At 47.8% G+C, this 23,132-nt stretch overlaps 1 protein-coding gene across 8 annotated transcripts in view; it reads right to left on the minus strand.

The window, feature by feature from the left end:
- Window positions 1–23,132, minus strand: part of sorcs2 (sortilin-related VPS10 domain containing receptor 2) — an 840,628-nt gene that overhangs the window by 59,334 nt on the left and 758,162 nt on the right. For all 8 annotated transcript variants that reach the window (XM_038792097.1, XM_038792096.1, XM_038792100.1 and 5 more), the window contains 4 exons: window positions 21,615–21,732; window positions 18,209–18,342; window positions 11,598–11,711; window positions 4,632–4,803 (listed from right to left, as the gene is read on the minus strand). In XM_038792097.1, the coding sequence (XP_038648025.1) occupies window positions 4,632–4,803; window positions 11,598–11,711; window positions 18,209–18,342; window positions 21,615–21,732 (538 nt within the window). The remainder of the gene's footprint in view (window positions 1–4,631; window positions 4,804–11,597; window positions 11,712–18,208; window positions 18,343–21,614; window positions 21,733–23,132) is intronic.

The raw sequence follows: 23,132 nt of genomic DNA on the forward strand, positions 1-23,132 counted from the left end.
CATTTCCCCCGTAAGATCCTGCACTGGAAGGAGTTTGGACTGCTGCACATATATCACCAGGCCAGCGACACACAGTACATGGTTCACATATTCAGCCCCTGAGACTGATATGGAACAGTTATTGTTGATCGGATGTCCAGAGTGAGACGGATTTGCTGTGCTTCAATGATGCCTCATTCCCACAAGAAGCGCTAATGACTTTCAGATCATTTTTAGCAGTGCACAGTAACAAAGCAAACAAACCACCAATTCTAGAATCTTTAGCTCATTCTGGGACTATTAATAGAATGTTATAATCATCATAAATATATATATTTACTGACAGTAACAATCAAAGGTAGCAGCTGTGATCTTATTAACACATGCAGTTGATTTTATTTCTGTAACTTACGTCAGAGCTACAGCTCTTGCTAAAGGCGCTCTGTAATTGGTTCCATTTGCTGGCACAAACTGGAAATTTACACTTCCATATGAATATTACTGTAATAATTTCCACATATTTCTGTCAGGATTTCAGTGCTGGATTTTTGTCTGGATTTTCAGGAAACAATGGCTCCAATAAGCACCAACTACTGAAAAGTCAATTCTGCTTCCCCATCCCACCAATTAGGAAAGCTTTGTTAAACTGCAATATAATTGCCAATCCACTGGGTTAGCTGATTTCTGACGAGGGGCACTGTACTTGCTTTCAGTGTCTCTCAGCTAAGGGGGAGGGGGAAATACAGCCAGGGATGCCTTAATAAAAATATTTTTTTAAAAGCACAACCTGGGCAAGCAAGGTAAGAATTCGCCTTACGCAGTGTCTCACTCCACACTCCCAAACCTATCTTCCCGCCTCCTCATCATCCTCCTCCTCCTCCTCGTCCTTCTCGGAGGTGTCACATATTCCTCATCAACAACCTCCAGCACGTCACCCGCTGCTGTGCGAGGTTGTGGAGGACACAGCAGACAACCACAAAGCGGGCGAAGGAAGGTGTACTGGAGTTCATCATTGGAGTGATTGAGGCACCGGAACCGCATCTTGAGGACCTTGATGCACCGCTCAAAGGCAGCCCGAGTGGCCGTATGGGTCTCGTACCGGGTCTCCGCTTCATCTCCGCCTCCATACTGGTGTCATTAGCCAGTTCCTCAGGGCTTAGGTGACCTTAATGGCCACAGTGAGCGGGTGTCCTCCTCCATGTGGTGCCAAGTTCATGAGGACATGGCACAGGTGTTGCACTGTCTCCTTGTTGAGGCGGAGCCTCCTGTGGCATGTCCTGTCCGTCATCTGTTCGAATGACCAGTGTCACCCCTATACCCTGAGATCCGTATACCCTGAGTCGAAATGGGCCTCCCCCTTTGGGTCCTTCCCAGGACTGATGGGTAGTCATCTCCTCCAGAGAGTGGGTTGGGGTCCGCCACATGGGCCGCCGTCTCCAGCATCTACTAATGCTGCTGCTGCCATCTCTGGCGTCTGGCTGCCCGGCCTAGCAGCAGCACCACTAGGCCAAGTTCTGCTGGGTCCAAAACCCCTTCCATAGCGTTCAATATCTGTACAGCATTGGGAGAGGGTGTTAGACTGACAGTGGTGGCTCCTATCCTGGGGCCTTCCATTCCCCCATTGATCCCCCCATCACCCCCACCGGAACGCTCTGTCCACACACTCCCGGCCACATTGGGCTCCCCTCACCAGACTCCAGACCCTGTACCCCGGACACCCGTTCATAACATCACCTGGACCAGGCGTTGATCCCCTCCCCGTAGCACTCACCCACTCTCTGACCATGGACATGTCCTTGGAGCTGTGTCCCACCCCCAGGGTTTTCGGGCGTTGGCTGCTGCGTGTGTGGTGTTGCCTCCCGCCGTGTTCAGGCACAGTGGCCAGGCATCATAGTCTGATTGGGATGCTGGGCAATGACTCCCACATGCTACACGGCCCGGCCACCCATGGGAATCCACTTGAGTGTGTGAAGTACTCACTTAACCACGATTGCCAATTCCTTATTAGCAATAGCCTTCAGCCGCATGGCCAGTCCTCGGCAGTCGATGGGGGCTATGGGTGGACGATGGAGCAGACGGGCAGGGACAACAGTTGCACCCGGAACGGATACATATGATCCAGGGTTGACATTTGTATGGCTCGCGTGACTGCCCCCTCCCACCCTCCCATGACGCCCCCATTCCCAGACGGGGTCCCTCCCCAAGCCGAGGGTTCCGCCCCCGTGTCGAGCACTGGGGTGGCAAGCCCAGCGCCCCCAAGGTCTTTGCCTGTTAGCAAAGATGGCTACTCACCTCCCCACAGAAGCCCTTCCGCCGGGCTTCTGTGCTAATCGGCACCTGCATGATCTCTTGCTGGGGAGGTCGATAAATCATGGGAAGCCATTGGATAAGGGGTGGCTCCCGTTAATTATATGGAAATAGGGCTTAAGTGGTGATAATTGGTTTCTCGCCACGCTATGGCGAGATCCTGATTTCGCCTACTGGAGCGGGCAGTTGCATCGCAAACAGTTTGGCGCTGAGCGCAGCTCTAATTTTCGGCCTCATCCTAGCCAAAGGCCGGTGCAGACTCGATGGGCCAGATGGCCTTCTTCTGCACAAATTCTATGATTCTATGATTCACCGGCCTCGTTTCACGAGAGAGAACGAGGCTGGAGAATTGCGCCCATTAATCACGTACAACTAACTTCAAGATCGAGTGTGTTTTAAAACTGCCTTCAAAAATACATATAAAATGATTCAGTGTTTGAGAGCTAACCATTTTCTACATTACAATAGATGTGCAATAATGAATGGTCAAAAACACTCGACAAAATCACCTTTAACAGATAAGATACCAAGGCTGGAATGGGCACAGTAACTGTTCTGCCAAGACCTGTTACCCTTGGCTACCAATTTTCATAAATTACATTTTTTAAAAGTATTATGGTTATAGCGTTTTAGCCTCATTCAATTTATAGCTAGTCACTCTGATTCATTTCCTTAAAGTACAATTAGATCATTTAAGCTTAATGCTGATTGCTGGGTAAATATACTGGAATGTGTAGCACAGTGCCATTTTGGAATAACAAGGTTCCTGGATCGATCTCTATTCTGTGATGAACTAGCCAATCTTAGTATGGATAATGGATGAGAGGAGATGACAGGATTGGTGTTAACTCCAACACTGTATGATCTGCTCACAGTGAATGTCTTGACTCAGACCAAAAGAAAAGGCAACTCATCGAGGCGCTTAAAGGCCATTGTCTGTTGAATTGTGCAAGTAAAATATTTTGAAATGCTAAGTTCTGTACCAATGGCAGGCATATGTTTCAAAAAAAATATTCCATGAGCTAAGCTTCAAAAATGAAAATTACCACAGAACATTTGCATTCACGTGGATCAGGAACAAGAATTTAATTGTTCTGGCTGTCGCAGGAATTGCATACACCATTTAACCACCTGGATGTGATTTGATATATTTTCATTCTATGCTCAATTAACAATGTACTCATCTGAAGATAAGTATATTATTAAGTCAGTGTTGAAGTAAGGGGCAATTAAATTAAGAATGGTGATGTGTCTCTGCCATGCAGTTATGGGGCTGAGGTTTTTAGAATTGTTTTATCAGCTTTCTCCGTCAATCTTTCCTCAACCCCCTCTTTCCTGAAGGTACTGACACCGTACCAGGCTACAGTTCCATGGGCAGCAGCTGCAGTCCCAGCGCCTTGTTCAAGTAACCATTATTTACATGTGAGCTTGCCACTAAGTGCAAAGCCCAATCCTGCCCTCACCCTATATGTAAAGTGCACTTTCAACAAAAATTGAAATGTGATCAGGAGCAAAAACACTGGCCAATTCTCCTTACTCAGGGACACTGAGGCACCTTTCACGATCATAGCTATAATCAGTTGCCTCAGGGAAAATTAGGAAGGAGACTGGGACTATATGGACCAGGTACTTGCATGATAACCTTAGTGGGCGTGCAGCCAGAAGTGCTCAGGATTTCTAACCATCATGGCCGTGGCCGCAACAGTTCTCACAGATGATGGTGTGGGAAAAATCAACTTGACCACTTGCAATAAAACAAACTGTCCAAATTAAATTGCAGACCATATAATTACCACAGTTAGGACAAAATTACAATTATAGAGGCTTAGTCATTTCCATTGCCACTGCCTCCACTATTATTTCAGCCAGATTTAGGCCAATTAGAACAAATTTGAACTATCCTTAAGTAGCGTGTGTGGGCGTTTTAAAAATGTATTCTTTCACGTGGGTGTCACTGGCAAGACCAGCATTTTTTGTCCACCCCTCTTCAACTGAATGGTTTGCAAGGCCATTTCAGAGGGCAGTTAAGAGTCAATCACATTGTTATGGGTCCGGAGTCACACGTAGAGAAGACAGAGTAAGAATTTGTTCCCTAAAGGGCATTCGTGAACAGATTATAGTTGCATGGCCCTGATTTTCTGAATTGGATTTAAATTCCACCAGCTGCCATGGTGGGATTTCAAGCCATGTTCCCAGAGCATCAACATGGACCTCTGGATTTCTAGTCCAGTGACATTGCCACTACACCAGCGAGTCTCTCCACTCTGGATGGGGTGTGTGCATGGGTGCTTGTATCCGACAATCTGCAAACACTAATTTGGCAGAACTGATTAGGCCCAGATTACCTGATTCTGGAATATCAAAAATGTAACGTCATCACCGGGGTTGACTGCTAGTCTTTCTCCTTTTGTGACAATTCGGAGGCCTTTCGGAGCCATTAATGGGCATCGGTACTGCATGGAGCCTTGCCGCTTGTCAATGCCACCCTGACAGACATTCAGTGCCACCTTCCTGTAACTGTTCAAAACATGCAGCACTTTATTACCCAGACCAGCGTTTTCAGATAAACATTCATATTATATAGCAGAGACAGAATAAGAGAGGGAAAATAGCTGCTTGACACTCTGCAGATTCTGTGCAATATATCTGGGATTCTATCTTTCTTCCTCTTGTCATCAGTGCTAGTTCCAAGATGATTACCAGTCTGGAGAGAAAAGCATTAATCAAAATTACTCTAAAACCGCAGCATTGAGATGCTGCAAGATTACCAATCTCACAAGCAGTCACAAGACTCGAAATGAAAACAAGCCATCAGCAGGCAGATCAACACCTCATATGTTTCAATTTTATTGCAAAAACACCTCAGAAAAAAGCACTTCTGTCATACCCTTGGCTCCAGAGACATGGAGTCGACCCACGTCATACTTCAAATCAGAGCTTCAGAAAAACAGCTCCAAAAACACAAGACCTAAGATTGCGGTAAGCCACATTTGTGGCAATATTCTAACCACCCTCTGTGTGAATAAACCTTTTCTAACTTCTCTTCAATTCCTTTTGTGATTTGTGTCTGCCTTTCTGTTCCCATTTTACAAGGCAATGGAAACAATGGTCAGAATCAAAAGGATGGAAGTTATACCTCTCGGACTGAAAACGGGGCCCAAATCCATGCGGGCGGTGAAAGCCCAGGCAAGTTAAATTGGTAACATCCAATTGTGAGGTGAATGGAGGCAGAGGCTCACCTCCTCGGTGGGCTGACAGTTCAGCAGTACTACTGATAAAGCAAGAAGGGTTTCCCTCTATGCTGCAGTGCTCTAAAAAGCAATGTAAATGTTTTCATTTACCCTGCTGTAGCAAGTTAAGCAGGCAGGCCTCAGTGAACTGGTGGGTTGCACCAACCTGTCAAAGATGTGCAGCTTAGATGGGATTGTGGGGACAGGGGGGTGGTGGGGGGCGGGGGGGGGGGGGGGGGGGGGGGGGGGGAGAAATGGACCTAGGCTGGTGCAGATGTGATGGGCTGAATGGCCCATAAATAGCAGGCAAGGCCGAATTCTAAATTTGCGCCAGGAATGAATCAGTTTGCTAGATTCCAGATCATGTCCAAATATGGCGAGCATATCATTAACCATCATTTGCATTCATTTCCATCTCATTGAAGTTGAATGCAAAAGGCTCCCGGGAATTAACCGGCTCTCAAGCAAAAAAAATCACGTGGGTGTCGTTTAATAGTCCTTTTTAAAAACGTGAAGTTGGTGCAATGGCTGCTGAGGGGAACGGAGAAAGTGAGTAGCCTTTTTTATTTTCCGGCATGCAGCACAAGGATACTGGAGTGCTGCCTCAGTGCTTGGGACGTCAACGTGGGTTAAACACGCTGGAAGTCAAGGATGTTCGACTGGACCTTGAGCACCAGTGGAATATGTGGATGGCATCATTTGGTTCCGGTGAGATTGGGCCGTTGTGAGAGTGCCTGCACGGCTGCAGCTGCTGGATGGAGAATGGCATTGATACATGGAACAAGTCACACATTGATGGACAAATCATTTCCACAACAAAGTTCTGGACATGATAACACATTCTCAGGCTTATCCTCCATTCCAATTGATCAACCTGTGAGGGGTGATACCATATGTCTGTTTTTTTTGGTGAAAATTAGCTGATATATCTTTGCATTGGTACTAATATGGAACGGTGACGTTTCCTTGTTTGATCATTACTGTGATATGTGGAATGTTACATAGTTGACTTTCAAATCTTTATGACTGTTGACCATTTAATAAACACATTGTTCTCAAGTGGCTTCTCGTTGGTACATGTGTCATGTCTCAGACGATGATTATTGCATTGCATTTCAATCAAACTTTGAAGCCTGTACAGTTTGCCTGAACTCTAGAAGTGTCAGCACCATACAGGCAGCAGCCAACAATCAAACACTCAAAAGCTGGGCTTCAGCGCTGTCGATATCTTCGCAATCATAGGGTAAGTGTGTGGATCAGGGGAGGGTACATGAGCACAGTCTCCCTAATGTTCCCAGCAGGGGTCTGGGGTCTAGGAGCTCCTGCTGTTGTCGAGGTTGAGTGTGCAGAGCAAAGTTTTCCAGCATAGTTGGCTTGGTGGATGGCATTCTGAAAGCAGGACACTTAAGGATGGGGAGGCTTGGGGGATATGAGGGTCCTGGGGTGGAAACCTTAACTGATTGTCAGTCTCTCTCCTTCTCCATACCTTACAGATATAATAATATGGCTGGTTATGTCGTCCCACAGAGGCTGCCCTTACGGTGCTGATGGCAGCCCAGACGCCGAGGAAGGCAGCAACATCAATGCAGGCTGCAGGTGGCACCCCATGTGCAGGGGCTGCCGCCCACCCTGAAGACCCGGCTGCCCATCAGGTCAAGGAGAAACCCAGAGGGGAGCGCCAGGTCTTTCGAGGAGATGAAGGACAGCATGTGCCGCAGGAGACTTTGCCTGAATAATGAAACAATCCGGCAGCTGTGCCAGATACTTGCGGATTTGGCACCCCGTGGAGGAGGAGGACACCCCGGTGCGGAGAAGATCACCACAGCCGTGAGCGTCTATGCAACTGAATCATTCCAGGCCTTGTGCGGTATATCACAAGCTACAGCCCACACAGTGCATCCATGAAGTCACAGATGCAGGATCCTCCGCCATCGTCGGAATACCCCAGGTCCGGGGGTTATTGATGGCACTCATGGTGCCTTGCATGCACCGGGGCATCAGGGAGTGGCCTTTATTAACAGGAAGGGGTTCCACTCCCTGAATGTTCAACTTGTGTGCGACCACCACCTCCAGAACATGCACGTTTGTGGACGCTTTCATGGCAGCTTCATCCTAAGATCTTCGACGTCTTGAAGGACCACCCCAGGATGACACATTGGCTCCCGAGAGATGCGGGGTGCCCGTTGAGGTCCTGGATGATAATGCCGATGCAGTAGCCGGAGGCTGAGGTTGAGACCAAATATAACGCGGCCCAGGTTTCCATCCATGCTGTCATTGACTGGTGCATTGGACTGCTCATAATGCGGGTTCCGATGCCTGGACCACTCTGGTGGTACATCCCCAGAGGGTCTTCTGCTTTGTGGTGGTCTGCTGTGCCCTCCACGACCTGGCACAGCAGTGGGCGACATGCTGGAGGAGGAAAAGGGATATGCGGCCTCGTCTGAGGAAGAGGTGAATCAGGAAGGGGTGGTGGACGAGCCCGGGGAGTAGCCGGACGACAGACGGCAGAAAGGTTCTGGCATGTCCGGAGGACCTGGGAGGCCCTCATCCTCATCCGACTCTCATAGGATGAGGCTTTGTCCGTCAGCTCACTGCCTCGCACTCCCCCCCCTCCCCCCCAAAAAAAAAGGTCTGTGTGACATCACCCAGGGCCTGTGTCGGCACTGTCAGCGGGTCAATATATAAGGCAAGAGAGTGATGATCACTTGCTAAGAGGTTAGCTCTAGTTCTCCTCAGTTTGTACCCAAATCTGACTCCTATCTGCTGACAGCACGCTCACACCCATCCTCTGCACCGGGGGCGTTTGATCTTGGACCACTGTGCCCGGAGGTGAGGAGAGCGGAGGGTAACAGGGGGTGGGGGTGTAGGCAGGCCTGTTGTGAAGAGTAACATGACAGAAGCTTCACATGCATGAGGTGTAACATGTTTTGATTGTGAACATTTGACATTTCCATTCCCCCTCACGACAGATAGTGTCCCACAATGCCCACTCAGTGGTCCTCTCTCTTGTTGATCTTTTGTGGTCTACTGCTCTGTCTAGGTGCGTTCCCTGGGATGCACATCAGAGGTAGAGACAGCATGCTGCATTCCTGCCCTGTGGCCTTTGATGCCCTTGGCAGACGGATTCTGAAGGGTCCAGACGTTGGGGGCCACGGCTGACTTATCGGTGTCTTTGGCATCACCATGCCACACTATTCTGCCTGATGCCCTTGAGATGTGCAGGTGTCAGGAGGGGTGATTCGCCCCGTTGGCGAATCGCCGTTGGAGACTGTCGTTGACTATTTGGTGGCAGGTCCGGGTTGAACGCCAGCGTTTCCTCCTCCCCAACAGTGTCAATAGGGCCCTGGAGGACTTTGTGCGATGGAGGGGCAGCTGGAGTGAGCTCCAGAGCCCTCTAAGTCACCTGGCTCTGCCAGTCCTGGAGGCTCCCCATTGTGTGCACCATGGTGTTGACACAGCAATGGTCTTCAGTGACTGGGTCATGCTCTGCAGTGCCTCAGCAATGTCCACAGTCAGCAAATAGAACATAGAACATTCAGGGCAGAAGAAGGCCATTCAGCCCATCAAGTCTGCACCGACCCTCATAAGCCCTATCCCCGCAACCCAATAACCCCTCCTAACCTTTTTTGGTCACTACGGGCAATTTATCATGACCCTTCCATCTAACCTGCACATCTTTGGACTGTGGGAGGAAACCAGAGCACCCGGAGGAAACGCACGCAGACACGGGGAGAACATGCAGACTCCACACAGACAGTGACCCAGCAGGGAATTGAACCTGGGACCCTGGCGCTACAGTGCTAATCACTTGTGCTACTGTGCTGCCCAAATGGGACATGGTGTCAAGGCACTCAGTCACAGACTGAGCCATGCATTGAGCACCACTACTCATGACGCAGACCTCTTGCTCTAGGCTTTCCACTGTGATCTCCCACCACTGATTTCCTTGGATATCCCTGCCTCCACATGGTGTGGTGCTCACCAGATTGTGCCCCATAAGACTGCCCACTAATGTCGCCCACCGAGTGTGTCTGCACTGGTGGAGGGTGCCGGTGATAGCTGTTATGCCTCGATGGTGGTCCTCTCGGAGACCTCCTCCGAGGTGGTTGCTTGGGTGTCAGGTATGGGAACGACTCCGGATGGCACAGCACTATCAGAACCTGTGGGACAATGGACGTGTGGTCAGTGAGAGGGAAGGATCACTTGAGACATGTCACCTGGGTGAAGGGGCAATGGATTCTCACTTCTGCGGCGCACGCCAACCTTGTTGTCGGTGACTGCTCACTCCTTGGTCAACCTTGCAAACACCAGGGCCAGTTACTCATAGGGGCTGAGGACTCGGATCTCTGATACCCCCCACCCAATGGAACTGATGTCAGGAGAGAGGTGGTAATTTACCCTTGCAGCTCAGTGGAGTTATTGGTCTGGCAAATCAGATGGCGAGATATCCAGTAATGTTGAGCAACTTCTTGAGGCTCATTTCCGGTACTAAGTGCCATTAAATATGGGTCGCGATCTCGCCAACGTGGCCATTGAGATACACCCTGCCAATCGCACCCAAAATGACACTCAGAAATGTTTCTGTTAAATTGTGCTCTAGGAGTCAGATGTAAGTGCAAGTTGGACTCCGCTCATAATCCAGATTGTCATTCACTGGGTGAAAGGATACTGCACCATCAGGGAAACCTTTCAGCAAAAACATTAAACTGGGGCCCCAACTGCCCTCTCAGGCTGTTGCGAAAGAACCCATGATACCCTACTGAAAAGAACAGAAGACTTTTCCTCAACCGACATCACTAAACAGTGGGTTGAATTCTCCACCTGGGAGACTAGGTCCTACAACCATGATCCAACAACCACACTGTGCCAAAAAAAGAAGCTCGCCAGCCGGGATCTGCCCGGATCACAATGCCTTGCGAAATTCAACGCAATGTCACGGGATGTTGCGAGGTGAATCCCACCCACAATGAGTGAGACAGTAACTCTCACTCCAACGTGCAGACTCCCGAGGTACCTGTGGCCTTGGGATTAAATCCCTTTGCCTCAGGCGAGAGCCGTTTTGCACGGGTACCCACAAACGGGGACCAGAAGGAAAGGCACTTATGGGGGTCTCCAAGGGGATCGGAGGACCCCAGCTTCATGCCCTTTGGACAGGGTGGTGCCTTGGCACTGCTGGTGCTTTTAAATCACAAACTGCAGCAAAGGTGACCATGAACCCAAGGGGGACACCCCGAGTGAATGCACTTGGCACCGAATCATCCCATGCTACACCCCCAAGCCCAGGCAGCCACCCCTGCAGCAAGACCGACAATGTTTCAGTGTTCGAGAGTTCTTCTTGCCTTTCGCGCCCCCTCAGCAGCCACAGCGCCCAGACGCGCTTGTAAACACTTTCACAAATTCATGCCCGTGTGACTTCCGCCTGAGAGGGGTGGAGTATCGCGCCGGGTGGAGCATGATGTGCCCAACCTGCTAATGAGATTTAAATCTATGCAAATGACGGTTTTGCTTGGGCCCGCCAGCACGGGGCGCAAATCACGCTAACGCCGTCAATGGAATACCGGAACATGACATTGGAATTGGTTCCGGAGGCAAATGGCGATTTTTCCCTTGTATGCTGTTCTCCACCTGATTGCAATCCTCGCTGCCAGTGGTGGGAAGCGGAGAATTCAGCTCAGTATATCTGGTTACTATCACACTGTAGTTTGTTAAACCTCGTTGTCCTCAAACTGGCTGTTCTGTTTCCTATAAGAGTGACTATATTTCAAAGGTACTGAATTGGTTGTAAAGTGCTTTCAGTATCCCAAGGTCATCCTAAATTCTTTACTATCGAGGCAGTGAAGATGAAATTTTATTCCATGAGATTCACAGCCAATGTAGGTATCTTATCAACACTGGTAAAAGATAAGGAGCAGGCAATTGCTGTTCTCAGGAAAATAAGCTCTAGCATTAGAAGGATCCATAAATGTATGTCCCATGATAAGGTGCATGGAGACCAATGAAATGGGGAGGAGGGGAAGGAGTTTATTATATATCTGCACTCACAGGCAGCTTCTTTTTTCAACTGCCATATGCAGTACCTACCCAGAGCTTCTGGTGTACGTCAGTCCAAATTTACAGTCCTCAGAGGGTGAATCTGGGTTGTACCAAAATGCTGGGACACACCTGCCATTAGCTTGCTGTTCAAAGCCATAGTCACTGCAAAAAATACAACAATGATTAAATAAAAACCAAACAGGTGAAACAACACAGGAATAGCCTTTCAACATTTGTCCGCGTATAAAACTGGTGCTGCGGATCAGACATCCGATATTGAAAGCACTCAATTTCAATTTCCAGTTGTTTGGCAAGTTGAATATTCACCCTATGGATTCCATATAATTTATACATTGAGGAACTCCATTGAGTCATATCCAGAGGGGTAGAAATTTCTCATTAAGTTTCCAAACTGCTGTAAATAGCTCTTTGATCGGCCTACACATTGGCAGTGCTGAACACCAGTTGGACATGGGGCAGCAGTATGTGAATGGCCTTGTCTGCAGAAGTAGACATCTTATACATGCTGATAACTTGTTAATTTTTGATTTCCAAGTTTTTCTCTACTTAGTATGTCATCACATCTGGATTACTATTGTGTATTGCGTTCAAAAATCTCTACCGTGCAAAAGGAGGCCACCAAGTTCTGCTAATGTTTAAGTCAGAGATTTTACATTAAAGTCTTTATTATTAATTACATAAATACATCATAAATACATGCATTCTCCATGTTAATGCCTACCCTGAAGGACCAATTGGGACGCAGTCACGGTATGTTTACCTAGTGATTATTAATTGTTGACTAAAAGAAAATTAAGATAGTGAATTTTGAGTCAAGTGCTTTACTTTGCAACATCTTTGAGGTCTCACTAAATCCATGGAGTTTGAGAAATTGCATATACATAATCTGCAACTGCATGAAATGCACACGAACCTTGATTACACACAATCTACAAAACTTTTCAAGAAAGCAACAGTATTGACAATATACCACTCAGCACAAATATTCGATTTAGCACTGTCAAGATAGACTTTGCAAATTAACACTCTCAATATAGAAAATAATGCTCCCATACCATCTCCCCCGCTTGCCAAGGTTTCTACTGCACAAGACTCTCCACTGCGGGGCACTAATTCACTGGTATCTCAATATTAAGTTGAATTAGTGGCTTCAAATGCAGCTCTAAGTATTTTCTCTTTTAATTCTGTTGCTAGTTGGTGTCAGATGGCAACAACATCCAGTCTTCTGTGATCAACTCACATGATTTGACAAGTAGTACTTTTGGGTTATATTTAATTGAATGATTCAGAAGATTATCACTGTTTTGATATGTTATGACTAAGTGCTAAACCACATACTCCACTTCCATGGTGGATTTTTACAGTAAATACATCTGTAGTGCGGACTTCCACAGCGAAATGCTCAATGATTCTAGTTTCGATCTGTGCTGAGCTAGCTGATTTCAGCCAGGACAGAATTTGGAGCGCTGTAAAAAGGTTATGAGAGATGGAGGTGAAAGGAGAAAGTGAAATCAGTATTTCAGCTCCTGAAGTCCATCCTCTAGTGCAGGTAGTGAATGCTGGCCGATAACTGGTTCAAACATGGGAAGCACTCATCAAACTGTAACAGAAAACAAGTCAGAATCTTCATAAAGTTATAATATTCTTAGACATGGGAAAGGTTTCAGTGGACTGGAAAAATGCTAACGTAACGCCCTTATTCAATAAGGGAGGGAGGCAGAATGTGGGAGGTTACAGACCAGTTAGTTTAACATCTGAGTTGGGGAATTGTGAGAATCAATTATCAAGGAAGGAATATCACGACAGCTGGAAAGTCAAAACTCTTATCAGAGTCAGCATGGTTTTATGAAGGGCGAATTATGTTTGACTAATTTGTGCAAGTTCTTTGAAGATGTAACAAGCAAAGTGGATAATGGGGATCCTGTAGATGTAGGGCACGATTCTCCGGCCAGGTTGTGCTCTCGCTTGAGCGCAGCATGCCGGAGAATGCCGGGAGAGGATTGCAGAAAGCCTCCCGACACCTCACACACTTCTCGGGATCCTTCGAATTCCCACGAGATGCCGGAGTCGGAGCCCCACCCCAAATGGATGGGACCGAATGACGCTCGCGAAAGTAGGTCGTAAACCTATTTAAGACCTACCTGCGTGGGATCCACTGGCCTCCCTTGATTGTTTCACTCCCCAGGGAGGCTGTAGCCAGGCGTCGATCAGTGCTGGCCCACACAAACGTGGAGCAGGCAGAACGGCACCAGGCCACCGGAGACCCCGGGTGGTCAAGGTAAGTGCAGCGTGGCTCCCTGGCCCTCCCCCTGGAAAACTGGCACCTTGACACTGCCCAGCTGGCACCTTGGCACTGCCTAGCTCCCAGATATCACTGCCTCGGTGCCAGGGTGGCAGTGCAAGGGTGCTTAAGTGCCAGGGTGCCACTGCCCAGGGTCAGGGGGCGAGAGGGTCGATGTCCATGAAATGAGGGTGGAGGGGAGAGGTTGAAGGGTAGGGGAGTTCAGAGCAAATAAGTAGGGGCCTCTGGGTGGTTGGGTGGGTGATGGATGGGTGTTCTAGAAGGGAGAGGGTGCTGTAAGGGGGCTTGGGGGGGCCTGAAGAGGATGAACCCCAGGGACCCCATAGGAGGGTGTCCTTCCTTGGGGGTGTGTGAGGAACTGTCAATGTGCGTGGGGAGTGACAATGCCCATGGGTGGGGTGTGGGGGATCCACAAGCTCATTTAGAGATGAGGGCACCCCCCTTTCAAAATGGCGGCCCAATCTCTGAGTTCAGCTCCCCATTGCTAAAAAATAATTCTTAGGGTGCGATTCTCCGCTCCCACGCCGGGTGGGTGAATCATGGGAGGGCCGCTCTGGCACCCCCCGCGATTCTCCCACCCCCCACAAAATGGCGTGTCGCATTTTGAGACACGCCGCTCAGAGAATCGCGGGCCGCCGTTTTTCACGGCAACCCGTGATTCTCCGACCCAGATGGGCCGAGCGGCCTGCCATTCCCAACCAGTTCACACCGGCGGCAACCACATCTGATCGCTGCCGGCATGAACAGAGCGCCAAAGGTGAGTATGGGGCCTGTGGGGGGCGGAGAGGGGAGTGAGCACCATGACCGTGCTCAGGAGGGGACTGGCCTATGATCGGTGCCCACCGATCGTCGGGCCGGCGTCTCAAAGGGACGCACTCTTTCCCCTCTGCCGCCCCACAAGATCAAGCCACCACGTCTTGCGGGGCGGCGGAGGGGAAGACAGCAACCGCGCATGCGCGGGTTTGAGCCGTCAGCCGTCGTGACGTTAGCCGCGCATGCGTGGGTTGGAGCCGGCCAACCTGTGCATGCGCGGCTGACGTCATTAGCCGCGCCGGCCGCGTCATTCTCGGCGCGCCGGGCCTTGAAGCCAGCGACAAGGCCCCACGGCCGAGATTTACGGCACGGCCCTCCTAGCCCTCCCGGGGGGAGGGGGGAGAACAGGGGGCAAGAAGCGGCCTCCGATGCCGTTGTGAACCTCTCTGGGTTTCACAACAGCGTTGGGCCTTGCGGAGAATTCCGCCCTTAGTGTGGGCTAAACCGGTGAGAAACTCTCCAGGGCCAAAAAAGTGACTTAGTCATCGAATATAGGTTGGGAACTTGCAAGCTCTCAAGAAAATCCCACCACAGATTAACTTGGAATTTTGGGGGGAGAATCGTGCCCGTCGTATATCTGGACTTCCAGAAGTTGTTTGATAAGGTGCACAAAAGGTTAATTCACAAGGTTAGATCACATGGGATTAGGGGTCATTTATTAGCTTGGATAGAAGACTGGTTGACTGGCAGAAGGCAGAGAGTCGGGATAAATGGGTCTTTTTCTGGATGGTAAGATGGAACTAGGTGGGGTGCCACAGGGTTAGGTCCTTGGGCCCCAGCTAGTAACAATCTATATAAACGACTTGGATACAAGGATAGAAGGTTCTATAGCCAGATTTGCAGACGACACAAAAATAGGTGGTACAGTAAGTTGCAGTGAGGAAATATGAACCTTACAAATGGATATAGATAGGTTAGGGGACTGGGTCAAAATGTGGTGGATGGAGTTTAACATGGATAAATGGGAAGGCAATTATTATCTAAATGGGCAGAGACTTCAGGGTGCTCTGTTGTTTAGGGATCTGGGGGCCCTTGTTCATGAGTCACAGAAAACTAGCATGCAGGTACAGCAGATAATAAAGAAAGTGAATGGAATGTTGGCATTTATAGCTAAAGGAATAGAGTATAAAGGTAAGGAAGTGTTTTTGCAACTATAGAAGGCATTGGTGAGACCGTTCCTGGAGTATTGGGTCCAGTTTTTTCCCCCCTTATTTGAGGAAAGATATAATGGCATTGGAGGCAATTCAGAGGAGGTTCACTAGGTTGATTCCAGAGATGAGGGGCGAAATTCTCCGACCCCCACGACGGGTCGGAGAATAGCGGGAGGGCCTTCCCGACATTTTTCCCGCCCTCCCGCTATTCTCCCCCACCCCCCGCCCAACTCCTGACCCGAATCGCTGCCGCCGTTTTTTTACAGCCGGCAGCGATTCACAGCTGTTCGATGGGCCGAAGTCCCAGCCCTTTACGCCGTTTTTATGAATGGCAAACACACCTGGTCTGGCCGTTCGTAAAAACGGCGTCACAAACTCGCTTTTCATAACCATGGCACCGATTGGCACGGCAGTACCACGGCCGTGCCAAGGGTGCCATGGGCCCCACCGATCGCGGGCAGCGGGCCCGATGCCGGCTTTCTCCTTTCTCCTTCCGCGCCCCGCAGTATCCATTCGCGGGCGGCTGAGGGGCAACCCGGCCCGCGCATGCGCGGGTTTCGCGCAAATACGCGATGACGTCATCCGCGCATGCGCGGGTTGGAGTCTTCCAATCCGCGCGTGCGCGGCTGACGTCATATGACGCGTCAGCCGGCGCTAACTCCGGCAAGCGGGCTTAACGATATTCGTTAAGCCCGTCATGCCGGAGCCTACGGCGTCGGGCTGCTAGCCCCAACCGGGGACCAGAATCGGTTCCCGGTCGGGAAGGGGCGCGCTGGCGTCAAACCCGCCCGGGTTTGACGCCAGCTTTACGATTTCTCCCGTTTTGGGAGAATCGCGCCCGAGGGGCGGGATTCTCCGACCCCCCGCCGGGTCAGAGAATTGCCGGGGGGGGGGGGGGGCGGCATGAATCCCGCCCCCGCCGGCTGCTTAATTGTCCATGCCGGGGATTTGGCAGGGGCGGGAATTGCACCGCGCGGTCGGCGGCCGCTGGTGGCAGCCCCCCCAGCGATTCTCCGGCCTGCGATGGGCCAAGTGGCCGCCCGTTTTCGGCCAGGGCCGCCAGCGTATGTTACACCAGGTATTTGCCGGCGAGACCTGGCTGCGTGAGCGGCCTCTGGGGTCCTTGGGGGAGCACAGGGGGATCTGGCCCCGGGTAGGTACCCCATGGTGGTCTGGCATGCGATTGGGGCCCACCAATTCGCGGGTGGGCCTGGGCCGTGGGGGCACTCTATTGTTCTGCGTCAGCCACTGTGGTCCTCCATGATGGTCGACGCGGAGCTGAACACCCCGTTCCCGCGCTGGGATGGCGCCAGCACACGCTGGCACTCCCGCGCATGCGCCAACTCGCGCCAGCCGGTGGAGGCCCTTCAGCGCCGGGTGGCATGGCGCCAAACCCCTTTCCCGCTGGCCAGCATGGCGCAAACCACTCCGGGGCCGGCCTAGCCCCTGAAGGTGCGGAGGATTCCCACCTTTGGGGCGGCCCGATGCCAGAGTGGTTCACGCCACTCTTCAGTGCTGGGACTCCCCACCCGAGGTGTTTGTCTATGAATAGTGAATAGAGTTTAGACCTATACTCTCTAGCCTTGAGAAGGGTGAGGGGAGATAAAATTGAGGTATGATGAAAGGTATGGATAAATTAGACCTGGCACCCGACTTCCTCTTGTGGGGCATTCTAGAATGAGATGTCATACATAGTCTTAGGATAAGAGGTGGCAAATTTAAAACAGAGTTGAGAAGAAACTATTTCTCCCAAAGGGTTGTGAAATTCGCTGTCCCAGAGTGCGGTGGGTGCTGGGACGGTGAGTAAATTTAAGGAGGAGTTAGACAGATTTTAATTGTAATGGGTTGAAGGGTTGTGGAGAACAGGCAGGATGGTGCAGCTAAAACCAGGATTAGGTCAGCCATGGTTGAATGGTGGAACAGACTCGATGGGCCAAATGGCTTCATTTTGCTCCTATATCTTATGAAATTATAAAGAAAGGGGATAAATTTGAAGAAAAATCCACACTAAGAAATGGTGCCAAAATAAACTACAGAACTACAGAGCTGGAATATGAAAACAAAACGAAAATCAGAAAAAGCCACAAATACTCAACAATCCAGGGAGCATCGGTGGAAAAACAGTAGTCAGTATTTTAGGCCTCAAGCCCTTCCTCAAGGCAAAATTACTTGATTGCGTTCATCAAATCTTCATATTAGCATATCAACAGGCCGGTATTCAAGTAAAAAGCATAAACCAATTAGGACAAACATTGCAATGATTTTTCAGTATTAACCTCTAGTATTATACTGAGCAATTTCTAATATTGCAGTTTGTAATTCTAATATATTATACAAACTCCTCCTTAAACTGTCAAAAGAACAGTAATTACCACTCAAAATCAGACTCTGTGCACTGGCAAGGTTTCGACGTAAAGGCAGATGTGAAGTTCTTTCCTTTAATACACCATGAGGATATTTTTCGCTTACGGAACTGTCTCTGTTCTCCCATGATGCAATGCTCAACCTAAGCAGAAACATTAGTATATTTAGATTAGTGCACTGTAGAATCATAGAAAGATGGAGCACAAAAGGATGCTATTCAGCCAATTACGCCAATACTGGTTCCTTGGTAGAACAATCCAATTAGTCCTATTTCCCAGCTTTTTCCCCATTGCCCTGTACATTTTTCCCTTGAAGTATTTATTCAATTCTCTTTGGAATGTAACTACCGAATTTGCTTCCAGCACCCTTTCAGGCAGTGCATTCCAGAACATTGCCAATTTGCTCTTGAATTGTGAAAATCACACAGAATACCTGTGGTGAATGTGATTCACACCGGATTGTAATCTGTATATACATGTGTCTGTATTGTAAGTGCAGTTGCACTACCTGTCCTCCAGGGGGAGTAGCTCTGGGAATGCTCGAGTTGTATGGGGCTTCTCCCTTGGCTCTGCCCAGGACTCCTCCCCCGGAAGCTGCTGTATAAAAGCTCAGTGCCACATGGTCAGCCGGCCAGTTCACCGAAAGTTCAATGGCTAACCGGCTGGCTCTGTTGTGAGTATATTAAAACCGCTATTCTAATCCTACAAGCACGTGTCTGTAGAATTGTTGGTTCCAACAATACCTAACATCAAATATTGCCTACAGTAACAGGACTTCAGGTAAACTGCAGTCCCACCTATTATGTGCCACTTTGACCTGGATTTTCCTCTCATGCAATTAAGCCAGGAACAGGGAAATCAAAAACCTTCATAGAAAGTATTTCTGATGTTACAATCAGCACCAAGATGGAATCTTTACATGTGGTGGTAACAAAGAAAATGAGATGAATAATATGGGGAGGAGGTGGACAGCACCCAACCCATGGCCCGGCAATCACACTAGTGTGAAGCTGAGCGACAACACGTCGATCAGCCCCGCAGCAATAAAGAACTGGGGACGTCATGTTGATGTTGCTAAACTATTTCTCCCCTCCCCACCTCTACACCACCATTAAAGATCCACATTAAGGCTCAGGGGATTGGACGGAGTACCAAAAAATTTGACAAAGTTAAGGAACAACTGTTCCCAGCATTCCATTTACAGATTATAATATCAGAATCTACTAGCACTACAAGGAGCTTCTATCAATTTATAAAGCTGATACAGAGGCCTGTTTGAAGACACTTGAAAGTGAAAGCAGCCTTCTGAAGCTTGGAGCCCGAGAGCATGCTGCAGGCTAAATTCCAAATGAGGGATCCCCCTACTGTGAAAAATATAGGAAAATACGTTTAGCCATAATAAGGTTTGGAAGAATACATTTTTAATAGGCCATATTCCCCTTATTTAATCTTATGTTATTTACAGGACAGATATAGCTGGGTATGTGCAATCAGTACCCACGCTCGATGCTGACTGCTGTTCACCTTGTAATACTGCTTGCCTGATCTAAAGGATCTAAAGAGCTGCGAGTAGAATATACAACACACGAGTGTCTGGCAGAACAAATACCAGGAGGACAACAATAATGACAGCTTTTCCCATGGCTCTACATATTAGTTCTAGCTGGTCTGAAGTGGCATCAGCGCATAGATTTTATTAAATACCGACTACATTTGAATCAGTCAAGCTTCTTACTGCAATAATAAAAGCAAAGTCTTGCGGATACTGGAAATCTGAAATAAAAACAGAAAATGCTGGAAAAAAGTCTGCAGGTCTGGCACCATTTGTGGAGCGTTAACCGTTTGAGTCCGTGTCACTTCTTCAAGATTGTTGATGGATTTTTGCAGCAGCTTTGTTGTTCCATTAGCTTTTAGGGATTTAATGAAATTTAGAAGATCTTTCTTTAAAGCTGATGTTTGCAAATTGCTTCATTTTGTCCTCTGATGTGTTCTGAAGAGAGGGCTGTTGGCCACAATGATTGATGAAAAGTTTTCACAGATTGTTTCCAGTTAATGTCAATTAATGTATATATTAATTTATGTTAAATATCTGGCAGTTGATTTTGATAATGTGCAATAGTGTTAAACAGGCAATATCAATTCAGCCATTGGGTATACAGCTCTCTTGACTTCCATTTTCATTGTCAGCTGTGGAAATAAAAATCGGGACAGATGTATAATGGCCAGCTGAACCAACATTACTCATTTTGGACTGCTGTCCAAAATGAAAATAATTTTTATAGAAGTTGAAATTTAATGTGCCATCGTCCCAATACTTAGAATGTTTCACACAGTTGGTGCCTTTCAGAACTGAACCTTTGATATGGATAGGATTAGGAGGAAGGCATCTAATTTTATGTGAAGTTATTAACATTGCATGCCACGACAGGTGCACCTTGGTCACCTACCTTCCCAAAAGCCACAGAACGCAGCAGTGCTGGCCTTGGAAGGTTTACATGAAGCTAGGATTCTACACATGCTGTGCAGCTTTCAGCAATTCCAGCAAATGTTCTTTTTTTTTAAATATACATTTAGAGTACCCAATTCTTATTTTTCCAATTAAGGGGCAATTTAGCGTGGCCAATCCACCTAACCTGGACATCTTTGGGTTGTGGGGGTGAGTCCCACGCAGACACGGGGAGAATGTGCAAACTCCACACGGACAGTGACCCAGGGCCGGGATCGAACCCGGGTCCTCAGCGCCATGAGGTAGCAGTGCCAACCACTGGACCACTGTGCCACCCCGTCCAGCAAATGTTCTGAGGTATGAGTGTACCAAAATGGTTGAGGAATTTCAGCCTCATGTTTATGTCCTGAATATTGTCTATTTTTCATCCCTCCTTTCAGAGTCTCAGCCACAAGGTGAGCAGAAAACTTGTTACCAAGTCTCTGTCGATGCAGAAGTTCACACCATTCCATAATAATACTGTGAGAGATGCCCTTCCTCACCACAAAAATGGCAGATTAACCTTTTTTCAAAAGTACGGCTAACCACAATTAGTTATTATAAACCTGACACGTGGCATCTTGTGACATGGTCCATTGATATTCCATGCTCTCCGTATTCCATTGCAATATTTCTTTTTTTGCTTCTGAGTATATTACAGTCTTCACAATTGCTTAACACACTATGGTAGTGCTTGGTTTTAGGATGGCTCAAAAGGACTAAAGTTTATCTCTTTCTATCTAGTTGAAACCTCTTGTTGTAGAACAAGGTCATGAACAGTAAGGTTCAATCTACATGGTCAAAATGCAAAAACTGCAAAATCAGTGAAAATCTGGAAAGGGAAAAGACAGGTTATGGTGTTTTCAGGTGTGACCAGCAGAAATGATTCATTTCCAGTATTTTTGTTTTTCTCACTTCAATCTGCAATACCTGGTTCATCAAGTCCCATGAGTCATAGTCAGCAGGTAAACACTGTCTGCTAAAGGACGGCCTGAAGTCCACTTTTACCAGTTCCCAGTCTGAGCGGAAGCTGATGTGACCAAATATCCTGGAAACAGAAAGGACACCCAGATATTTCAAAACAGTTTACAAAAGAGCATTTGTATAAGGTGGAGGACTTTTTGCATTTGCTTTTAGGTAAGCAAGTGACCGGGCATCTAACAATCCATATTTTCACATTATTGTGTTGTGCTTAGATATAAAAATGAAAGCTTTTTGTTTACCAACACAACAGTTAGAACACTGCGTGATAAACTTTCAAAGAAAAACGATGCAAAATCACTAAGATAGACAAGGGTGTTGCCAACTGCCTTTTGTGTCAATTCAATCTCTAATGAAGTGTTTTTGGTCACAAAAGACTTGCAGCATATTCTACTCTATTTTCAAGCCACAGAAAAGGATGCTGAGCAACAAAATTTTTGAGGTAAAAGCAAATTACTGCGTGTGCCGGAATCTGAAACAAAAAACAGAAAATGCTGGACAATCTCAGCAGGTCTAACAGCATCTGTGGAGAGAGAAGGGAGCTAACATTTCGAGTCTGGATGACTCTTTGTCAAAGCATTTCTGAGTTTACCAAAATTATATCCTTATTCATGTTATTTTTGTTGGGATTTTTAGTCACATTTTGCTTTAGAGAACCGACAGTCACTTTTCCTCAGTGTACTGGTGATGGATGGAAGGGTTCGGGGTGGGGAGCACTGAGGAAGAATTAAAGACAGGATGTGACTCCATTTGACGATATCTCTTACATGTGTAGACAATTAATGTGGAGAATGTGAGCATTCTGTAGCGTTCTCTGAAATTCTGTGCTCTTTTTGAACTTCATTAACATTCCTTCTCTATGTTCAGCTGATAATTTGCCCGAGAAATGTTTACAATAACATTGAAAGTCGCCCTTGCAATTTGACTTGTTGAAGGACATTTGCAAATCGGCTCCGATATCGCTGAAGTGCATTTTTGCAATGTCCCACTTGGGGGAGGTAATAAACAACAGGAAACTGATGCCTGGATATGTTGTTCTTGACTAACCAAGAATACTTATTGATGAAACAGAAGATAAAGGTTGTCCATGCAGTGCACAGATGCTGTCAGCACGCGTGGCAAGATAAACCTGCTGAAATAACATTTTTAAACTTACCTGTGGTTTCACATTACTGAGGAGCAACCTCTAATTTTAGTCAAGACATGCCAGTCACAAGCCAGTCTGTTGTACCAGGGAAAACTTGCTCCGCAAATGCATGACCTTATTTTTCTGCTCGATTCAATCCCAGACTACTTGACTAAATGGAGAATACCTTGGGTTTATTGAAAATGCAAAGTTGGACTAAGTAAAGCCCTGCATTGTCCAATATCTCAACTGAGCTAATCACATTTGGATTTGCCGTGGGTTTCTGCTATCCACTGTGATGGTTGCTTAATTGGTGAAACTTACAGGTTAAAGTAACTAGA

Source organism: Scyliorhinus canicula, chromosome 3 (assembly GCF_902713615.1).
Source record: "Scyliorhinus canicula chromosome 3, sScyCan1.1, whole genome shotgun sequence".
Lineage (NCBI taxonomy): Eukaryota > Metazoa > Chordata > Chondrichthyes > Carcharhiniformes > Scyliorhinidae > Scyliorhinus > Scyliorhinus canicula.